This window comes from Epargyreus clarus, unplaced genomic scaffold (assembly GCF_041222505.1).
Source record: "Epargyreus clarus isolate Ecla_fem2 unplaced genomic scaffold, WU_Ecla_fem_2.2 ptg000006l, whole genome shotgun sequence".
Classification (NCBI taxonomy): Eukaryota; Metazoa; Arthropoda; class Insecta; order Lepidoptera; family Hesperiidae; genus Epargyreus; species Epargyreus clarus.
The window spans coordinates 13924273-13935000 of NW_027332214.1; the positions used below are offsets into that span (position 1 = coordinate 13924273).

The following is a 10728-nucleotide window of genomic DNA, read 5'->3' on the forward strand; positions in this document are numbered from 1 at the left end:
TTGGCCACTTCTTCTCCATAGCAAAACACCTTCCAATGAGGTAGTAGTTTGTTGTTAGAAGTTCTTCGGACACGTCTCGCGGAGAAATAGCGATGCTATTGAGCGTCTCGTCGTGCAAGGAACTGTGGAAGGCACCAGAGCACGAGGAAGGTCACCTACGCGATGGACTGACCAAATTAAATCAGCTGTGGGCGGCCCATTGCATGACTGCACGAGAATATCGGCTAGCCGAGAGAAATGGCGGCCCCAGGAAAAACAAGAAACATGATGACCACGACCGCTCTGCCAAGAGTGCAACGACAAAGAAGAAGTAGTTTGTTGACGTCAAAAACAGTTTTATATGAATATATTTTGATTTAATGAGATTTTAGTTTGAATATTAATTAAAAAAACAACCTATAACTTAGTGCCAACAGCCGAGACCATGTACTATTGGGTGGTTACAACTTGCTTGCTCTTTCGTAGAAAAATGTGCATATTAGCCTGTTTAGCCTTGCATTTGTCCGGAGTTCGGCCGCCGCGGCGGCGTCGCGTTCCGTCGGCTGTGCAAGCGGATCAAGGATGTGTTTAGGAGACTGCAGAAACTCGACGGCGCATTGTCCGCGTCCTGCATTGTTACATATAAAGTCAACAGTCATCGTAAACGTGTCGCCTCATAATTATGACGTCAAGATAATCGAGGCAGCATAATACAAATTCGCCCTATTCAAGATTGTATAATTTCAAAGCATTTGCAATGAAATTTGTTATACTTAATTGCTTATTGACTCAAGCGGACAGCGAGTGGAAAACTAAACAGTTTTTTGATTTCCAAGTAAAGTAGGCAATACAATGTAGTTAGGCTGGCATTGTAACAAAAACGGCATAATAAGAATTGCCTAACTTAACCGACCAGCTCGTAGCAGTAGAAGCTCCTGAGAGGGACACGTTTGCCTAACGATCGCGATAAAAATGTTAATTAAGAACAATTCTATTCTAAACAACGAGTCGTGGATTTGCAAGTTCCTGCCAATTCCAAACAAGGAGAACTTCTTTACTTTATTTGCTTTTCGCTGCCAACGGCCTTACGTGCAGTATTATTATTAGTGTTATATTTATTTATGTGATAATATTTGAAGAAACAAAAGATTTAGGAACATAACAAAGTACCAACAAAATTCACAAACTAATGTACTAACTAAAACAGCATATCTACGCTCGATGCGGATAAAAAATATATACCTACAACCTAAGCAAAAGTATTTGTAAATATTTTGACAATATATTCTTTGTAAGTATTCTGAAAAACAAGGAAGTTGTTTGTTACAATCTGTTCGGGATACTTTTTCTACGTTTGAACTGAAATGTACATATATGGAGGTTATACAATGTATCAAAATGTTTTTGAACGCTCCTAAATAATTGATTGATATCATTGCAATTTTTATGGAAAGTTAATATACTCAACATATGAGTATCATAATGTAGCATGCGCAGGCGCCTCCTGGCGACCGAATAATTGACTATAAATCGTATTTAACGACGCGCGTCGCGTTGCGTGCGGTAATTGATCGCAGCGCGCCGCTCGCGTGTGGGAGACGCCCCAACAAACTTAACACCTAAGGTTAAGAATTCTGACTAAAACTAAAAAAGATATTATAATATTACTTTTTCGAAGTTTGAGAAACTATTGTTGTTGTGATAGATTATTTACCGGAAAAAATAAATTAAGTGAGTAGTGAGTCTGAATCTTGTTATTTCTTACGGTATGCACCAGTGCCGTGGAACAGGGAATGATAAACACTTGCGATAAAATCGTAACACCGACGAGCGTCGATAAATAAACTCCACACACAATACGACGAAATGGTTTGTCATATTGCGAATTCGCGGTACCAGAATCGCCGCGACGTGTGAATGAAATATTTGTATGTCCTGACGCAATTGTTGATGCATTTTGGTCACATCGCGCTGTTTCAGGATTTGTATTATGATACAGGAATAATTTAACTTGTTATAGTCCGCGTAATACTACTAGTCCTCTCTGAATATAGAAATGAAACATCGTCGCGAAGCAAACTTTATGATTACACCTGCTCGCAACAACTTCAGTGCGGACTGGCAGTTTGGCGCGGTCTATACCTTTAGGTCGGACAAGCAAAGGTGTGGTCTTTGTCATATCAAGGTACATGCAGTGCGATGCGGTGGCTGCGCAAATGGCTGCCAATTATTCTGCATAACCCACTAACAAACACTACCATTCCACTGCTACCAAATGTAATCTAATAGCTACTGATTACTTGTCGGCTAAATAAAATAATCAACAATTAATAACAATCACGATTTTTATAATTACATTTCCACGACGATAAAACGTGGTCGCGAACCGCTGCTTGCCACATATTGCATCATCGTTTCCCAAGCTCAATTAGTGTTCCGCAACAAATGCGCAAATGTTTCAGCTCTCGTAGTGGCAGAGAGCCGAGCTCGGTGCCAAACGAACGTGCTCAAGGGCTAATGCTCTCCGGGCGCCGGGTTTCCCACCCATCCCGAACAAACTACACTCAATTTTTACTAACCACGTTTTGGCAGGAAGCGGGCAACGTTACCAACGAATACGCGCCTCTGCCAGCAATGCCGGCATACGAGCACGAGCGAGCCAAATCGTGCGTCGTGCGTGCTTACTTCTGGCCACCTATTGACAACTTAAGCAGCATTCGTTTCGCAACGACTGCTTTGTGGACGAGCAGTGCAAATTGGAAATTAAGTTACGCAACACGTGAAAACATTGTGCTTATGTCCAAATTACGCTCGAGTCAAGGAACTGACTCGATGAGGGACCGAAAAGCGTGCGCAACCACGAACATGGAGTAAACGTTGATCCTAATGACTTGCTTGAATATAGCCTTTCAATTAATTACGAAAGTACTATTTGTGTCATAAGAGTGGAGAGTTAATGAAACTACTGGTAACTCGCTCGAAAAATGATATTTATTTTTCTTTTAATAGATAATTTTAGGAAATATCTATGTATAACCAAAAATAACGATTAACGAATGTGTTACTGCTTTCTAGTCGTAACGTAGGCTACGTTACGACTACGTTACACTTGCAATGTAAGCTGTGCTATACGTGCACGTGTACTAGTAGTGATATGTGCTGAGCCTGTAAGATGTAGAAGAGGAATAGAGCGCAGGTCTTGTGTTACTCCGAGCGGCTCCGGCCGGCGGCTGGCATCGCACGGTCGTGTGCCGCGATGCCGCATCATTAATTAGAATAAACTCTCGAATAAATTTTATTCAATTAATATTCGTCTACGTCCACTCGCACGTCATTATTTATTCGAGGGCTTATAGACGCCAGCGGGAAATTAAATTAAAATTGAACGCGAGCCTAATGGAAATAGATCTATCTGCCATGCATGTGAAGGTTTTACTGACGTAATAGTGGTGGTGCAAATATTCCAAATAGGTAATTACAAACGCACAGCCTACTACTACGATTCGGCTCCATAACTCCTTTCAGCATTTTTCGCTAACCCTTATAGATTCGGATTTGGCCCTAAAGGCCTATTTGATAAATTCACCCTGTTTAATACTACAACAAAAGCCATCCTATAATATATATTATTATATAGAATTATACTACGTAAGGAACTCTAACACAACATTTATCTATATTTCTTTGACTTCCTTTTGACTTTTGACTTTTCTTTGACTTCTAAGCCTAATATTTGTATTTCGCGCATGTTTGCAATAGTTGCAAAAGTGCATACGTGTTATTATTACACTGCTTTAATTGCTGAAAGTACTCTAATGTTCCTTTTGGCCGCATTCAATCTATTTATCTCCATAGTGCATACATCTTCCGGGTTACAGATAACTACCCTTAATTAAATCGTAATACTCATGCAGTGAGTATATAAATAATATGATAACATGGTCGGCCGTCGCATGCATTGACTCAATTTAAGGTGGTGACATTTGTGCGAGTTAAATACGATCGAGGTCGCTCCGAAGATACTTGACCCGCTCCCGAACAGCCGCCGCGGCCGCGAATAGATGGCTCTTGATCTGCAACTAATATGGCACAGTTTCTCTTAATTGAAGAGTTTCGGGTCGCCGATACTCTCACTCACGGGATTCACCTAGTTTTTCTTCTTCGATCTCCGTGCTTATGTTACACGCCAAACACCCTATTCTCTACAAATTACACTATTTACTAACATTGTAGCGCATTTATTGTATTATAACTGGAGAATTCTTAAAGTATTCCCAACCACATTGCTCTAATGGATGCCGATGAAACCCGTAAATAAACGGTGGCTCGCGATGGCCAGGAACTGATCGTTCACCACTGGCCGGCACCGACGCACCGCATATAAAGTTATAAAATATTTGAAAAAAGTTAGTTGCTATAAGATATGTGGTCTCATGTATAAGTCGCAAGTACTCTAGAAATTATAGAAAACGCCGCCAAGTGCGGGTCGAACTTGCATATAGAGGGTTCCGTATAAACAAATTTTCATTTATTTATTATTTTTAGGATTTGTTATCGTAGCAGCCATAGAAGTAAATGCGTTGTGAATTTAAATGTCTATCTATAACGGTTCAATAGAGAGAAAAGGTCGAAAAATAGCGGTTTCTTGTATGGCGAACTCCATTTATTTTGAATTAGTTTATATTTTTGGTATTATAGCGGGCACCGTTCTACATATTCTGTGAAAATTTCAATTGTCTATCTATTCCGGTTCCAGAGATAAGGCTTAGTAACAGGGTTCATGTTTTACCCTTAGGTACGGAAGCTTTTTTTAAATATTTGAGCCTAACTAACGATAAAGCAGACGTGCTACCTGATGGAAAGCAGTCAACGTCGCCTATGAACATTTGCAACACCAGAGGAGTCGCCAATGCATCGCCAGCTTTGAAGGAGAGCTCTTTTTGCACCTTTTTTGGAGAGCCCCATGTCATAGCGCTTTGGGAATACCTCAGGAGGAAGTTCATTCCACATCTTGCATGTTCGTGGCAAGAACGTCCGTGCAAACCGAACCGTGGAACCTCCGCTGTCTGTCCGTTTATCCGTCTTTCATGGGGCCTTATATCCAAAAACGTAAAAGCTAACCTCTTGACATTTTTACAGATTATGTAGAACAGTGATCGCTAACAATAAATACTAAAAAAAGCTTGAAAATAAATGGGTGTCGCTATAAAAGAAACCGCTTCTAGTGGACGTTGTTTGCCGTATCTTTTGAACCGTAATAATAATATGTAGACAACTCAAATTTTCACAATACCTGTATTTCAATGGCTGCTATAATAACAAATATTAAAAATAAAAACAATATAAAAAAAATATGGCACGGAACTCTCCATGTGCGAGTTCGCACTTGGCTAATTATTTTAAAGCGACTCTAGTCATTTTGAAATAATTCGCCAAGTACCAGTCGAACTCGCACATTCCGTACTACCAAATGTTCATTGTTTTTATTCATTTTATTATTTTCAACAATACTTAGTTATATGAAACAACGTGATGGCGTGATGGTGAAGATGGCGTTGGGGTGATGATGAATGATACGTAAACTTTCAACAATACTTAGTTTTATAACACAAAAATAGATGGCGTTGGGGTGACGATGGGACGACGATTATAATAAAATAATCAACATATAATAAAATTAAAATAACTGTATTAAAATATGTTTTATGGTTCTTATGTGTATTTATTATAATACCAGTTATAGTATTAAACGGATTATAATTTCAACCGTCTTCCTAGTACGGTTTAACAGTTAGATCGAAAAATGACGAAAAATACCGGTTTACTCCCTTTAATATTCAACTTTATTTTATTTTTAGTATTTTTTTTTATAATATAAGAGTAGCAGAAGAGCATGCAGTCCACCTGATGGTAAGTGGCTACTGCCGCCCATGGACATCTGTAATCAACCTCAGGTAGGATTGGTTATCCTACCTGAGGTCGGCCACAGATGCGCCGCTACCCTGAGGACTAAGCTGGAACGCCTCGGAAAAGTCTGTCTCCCTTACCACACCCTTCAAATCGGAACACAGCAGCGCCTAACATTGCTGTTATTAGGTAAAAATAAGTGTGGCGGTGGTGCCGCCGGAGTCGAACCAAAATGGGTTCTACCACCTTCAAACTTATTTTATTTGGGTATTTGTTGTTATAGCGTCCATCGTTATGCATCTTTTGTAAACATTGCATGTGTCTATCTATTACGGTTCCGGATATATAAAATTGTGACAAACGGACAGACGGCGAAGTCTTAGTAATATTGTTCCGTCTTTACCCTTTTGGTACGGAATCCTAAAAAGGACACCTTGTATTCTATATAGGTTAATGTACTCTTTGACCTTGTATTATTAAGGGTCGCTTACAGAAATAAACTGAGAAACCTAGCTTTAGTTTTTTTGTTTCTTGCCAACTTTGAATAATATCGTTATAATTTTAATTTAAGAAATGCCACGCTTTTTTATAACCAATCGAGAACCAATCTGATTTCATATAATCACACACATAATATTAGAATGTAAAGTTTTGTCAATATAATTATCCGAACGCACTTTTGCTCTGTTTGACATTAGTTGACATTGACAAATGAAGTGACACTGGGTATAAGTTAAAACATAACCATAAAATAAAACAGCCGTCATTTCGTAAGTTTTAACCTCAAATCTCAAACGGCTTGAAAATTTTGTTTCTACTATATAGTTATCAATAACACATCTTTGATTTAACATAACAAGTATTAAGTGTGGAATATAAATAAGTATCGACGGCGTATTGAGTGAGGAGCGCGGCTTTGCTAGCGACGGCGCGGATGCACTTCATGCAGCCCCGGTACTTCTACCTGGAGGTGGAGGTGGATTTGTGAGTAGAGACTAGGATTACATAACATTGCATAACTCACGGTTAGGTTTCCTATGTCTTGTAATTGGATCTATCATAAGTTATGATATGCTATCATAAGATACTTATAAGGTCTTTAATACACAGCAATTGTCCAAAATTATTTGTTGGTATTAGACTGTCAAGTTTCAGATGACAATTTTTTACAATTATTAAGTATTTTACAATTATTTAAAAAAAATATTTCGAATATTTTTGTAGCCTTTGTAAGTAAATAGAAATTTTATTACTTTTTCTGAATTTTTGACAGCAATGATAAGTTGTTATCCAAAAAATTTAAAAAAAAATCACAGCTTAGTCTCTTAGTATGATACATCTTTCCCACTCTATTAGAACTCCAATGTAAAGAGAAAAAATAAATCCCATACCATGTCGCTTCACCCCAATGGTTATGTATCATTTTATTCATGCAAATAATTAATATTCTTCGGCCATATCTGTTCTCTCGTTTTGCAAGGCTTGCATTAATGATCACACCATGTAGTTGCAATAATTTGTGCAAATGAGTATTATACATACTCAAAAGGCAAACTTGACTAAGCAACATTTCATAAACTGTACAGAAGAGAAATAGACAGGAGAGAATAACGTAAAAAATATAACTTATTAACTCACCTAACTCATCCGAGCAGCCCAGACGCAGGGGGCAAACTGAAAATCAGAGCCACGATGCAGTTTACCTGCACGTGGCACATGCTGAGTTTGTCCCTTTTCGTGGTCGTTGCAACACATATTATTGTAATAATTGATTGTACGTTTTTATTGTCCTTTTGTTGTTTTATTGTATTTTTTATTTATTTTTTTCTTTTGTTTTATGTTATTTTTATTTTTTTTTTGTCTCTCTACATTATAGTATTTCATTTGTGTTGCAATTATCCGAATAAATGTTTCTTTCTTTCTTTCTTTCTTCTAATTGTTTAATTAAAATGATATTAACAGATATTTCAATCCAACAATCATGTGTCTTTTTTTTTTTTTTTTGTAAATATATTCAAGTTCAAACCACTCTTGAACAGTTTACAAAGTTTCGCTTAGTCAGGTTTGCCTTTCAATCGTGTATATGAATTGTATGGCCATAAATTGTGAATGACTGAACTGCCTTTTATAAGCATACAAAGTGAATAAATTGTTAAATTCATGTTAATCCTCTCCTCAGTGTCCGTCCGTTCGGGCTGCAGTACATGAGATAATTAGTCCATTCGTTGAGTTCGGACAAGTCTACCATATAAAGTGCACCGTCGAATCTATCTGCCCAGAGGCTAGTAGCGGCGACGTGCGGCGCCGAGGAGAGGAGACACGTGAGTAGACCGGTCCAATGAGTGTCGTTTCGGTGTGTCAGGGCGGGCGAGGCGCGGCCGGCGCTGGCGCTGCAGGGCGCGCTGCTGGCGGCGGCGCGCGCGCTGTTCGGCGAGTGCGGCGCGCCGCGGGCCGCCGTGCTGCGCGCCGCCCCGCACGCCGCGCTGCTGCGCGTGCGCGCCGCCGACCTGCGCCGCCTGCGCGCCGCGCTCGCACTCGCGCCGCGCCCCATGCGCGTGCGCGCCGAGGCGCCCAGCTTGCAGGCGCTGCTCTAGTCCGTCTCCGGTGCACTCTCCGTGCGAGCTGCGGCCCTGACGGGTTTGCTTTTTGAGCTCATTTGATATGAAACATCTAATACTGCGGATCGGACCGGCCGATGGTGGCGTGACGCGCTCCCGCGCGATATTCCTGCCACTTCTCTGAATTTCAAAAGATAGTGTATTATAATAAAAACTTAATGTAATATTTTTTTTATATCTTTAGTTTATCGAATTAAGACTGATCCTTTGTGATTAACAGAGACCCAGACGTAACACGGCGATGTCGACCATCCAGCAGTGGCGCTCGGGGCCAGACGGGAAGGACCTGGTGATGGTGGCGGCGCGCGAGGCGCTGGCGGCGCCCAGCACCGTGGCGCTGCCTGCGCCCGAGCCCGCGCCCGGCCTTATTCTGCCCGACGGCTCCATCAACTGGGGTTGTCCCTGTCTAGGCGGAATGGCCACTGGACCTTGTGGTACACAATTCCGCGATGCCTTCTCGTGCTTTCACTACAGGTAACACAAGTAATGTGTCTCGGAGCCTTTTCCTTTATTTTTTCGCAATCTATTTTTTGTAAATGTTCATTCAATTTATATTTGACTGATTCCATTATTCAATATAATTTTCATATACTTTCAGCGAAGCGGACCCTAAAGGCAGCGATTGCTACGAGAAGTTCAGCGTGATGCAAGAGTGTATGTCGCAATACCCTGAGCTGTACGGCAAGGACGACGACGACGACGACGAGCTCGCCGCAGCATTCGACTCCAGCGCGGCCGCACAGAGCGACGCCGGGAAGAGTGACGCCGCGCAGAGCGATGGCCCACGGGGTGACGCCGCAGTAGCCGTTGAGGCGGCAACGACTAACCAGTGAAGTGTGCAGTATCCTAGTTCAGTGACAATTGACTCCGAGTAGTTATAAACCTTGATGTCCTTTTGAATAAAGAGCAATTTGGATGTTTGAACAGAAAAGTTTTATTAAGTTTGTTTTTCAAATAACTTCGGTCTTGAACTGATACAAGCCAATCTGATCTGATCAACTGTGTTTTGATTGGTTCTACATTCCGAGCTGAGGACAGTTTTAAGTTTGAAAATGTATATACCTGAACAATTCTATTTCTTTATTTGTTCAATCAAATTGTTTCTAAGATAGACATCAACCTTGTTGATGATGATCAATTAGTAGCTATTCTAGTAGCTGCTAATTATAATTTGTGCTTTTGTAGATGTGGTTAGCATAGTAGAATACAAATAAAATAAATATTTAATGTTTAAGTGTTCTTTTTATTTACATTTAATGGTGATTAGCTGTGATCAGCTTGAGGGAGAACTCCTGACCACGTACTATCAAATTGACTTCATCCTGGTCTGTTATGTCAATCTTATAAAAATGAAATTTAAAGAGAATAAATCTTCACCTAACAAGTATTTATTATTATTAAATCAATTATTATAAATCCGCATTGCCAAAAAATAATTATTGTACTTGAAACTGCAGTAAAAAGCTATGATACAGACTGCTAGATATACAATATTATGAGTTATAATTAAGTTAATAACAATTTATGTTATATAAATATGGAGGACACCTGTCCTTGACAATGGCAAACAACATAAATGCAAAATGGTGTTTCATTTTGTAGATATTGGGACTATTTATTAAAGGTGTAATGTGGGCGCGAGGCGTGATATCGAAACAGAAATATCAGGCCAAGCGCTGCGATCAGCATAAGATTTTAGGGGGAATCACAGGGGAAATTCCCCTATGATTCCCCCTAAGGGTTTCCCCCTCGTGAGCAAAAAAAAGGGAAAAAGATACTTAAAAGAAGTAAAGATTCAGTTTAAGTTTTTTGTATCAAAATCGAGCTCGATCTGGCGAAATTGTGAAGTAAGACTGAGTGAGTGAGTGACTAAATAAGTAGTTAGATAAATAGATAATAAGGAAAATAACTAAGAAACAGCAAAAATGTTAATAAGTACTATAAGTAATTAGGTAAAGAAGTCAATAACTAAACAAGTACGACAATAAATAAATAATTAATCATTAATAATTGAATGAATGAATAAATAAATGTATGACTGAATGAACGAATGAATGTATAAATAAGTAAATAGGTAAATAAGGAAGTAAATAGGAAAAACGGTAAATTAGTAAATAGGTAAATCAGTAAATAAATTAATAAATGAATAAATAAATAAACACGTTGAGCCAAGCCAGTGAGCAAGTAAGTCTAGCGAGTGAGCCAGTAAGTACGAAAATACGAA

The 10728-nt window shown here is 39.4% G+C and overlaps 1 protein-coding gene across 3 annotated transcripts; it reads left to right on the forward strand.

The window, feature by feature from the left end:
• The first annotated feature begins 6587 nt into the window (after nucleotides 1-6587).
• Nucleotides 6588-9738, forward strand: LOC140743005 (mitochondrial intermembrane space import and assembly protein 40). Of its 3 annotated transcripts, none has more exons than XM_073074135.1 (4): nucleotides 6588-6911; nucleotides 8066-8207; nucleotides 8725-8978; nucleotides 9103-9738. In XM_073074135.1, exons 3-4 carry the CDS (start codon nucleotides 8746-8748, stop codon nucleotides 9335-9337), a joined length of 468 nt encoding a protein of 155 aa, XP_072930236.1. In that variant the 5' UTR covers nucleotides 6588-6911; nucleotides 8066-8207; nucleotides 8725-8745; the 3' UTR covers nucleotides 9338-9738. The 3 variants fall into 3 exon arrangements, with proteins under 3 accessions (XP_072930236.1, XP_072930234.1, XP_072930237.1); XM_073074133.1 differs by having other exon boundaries at nucleotides 6591-6870; XM_073074136.1 differs by lacking the exons at nucleotides 6588-6911; nucleotides 8066-8207 and adding an exon at nucleotides 8394-8523.
• Nucleotides 9739-10728: the final 990 nt, after the last annotated feature.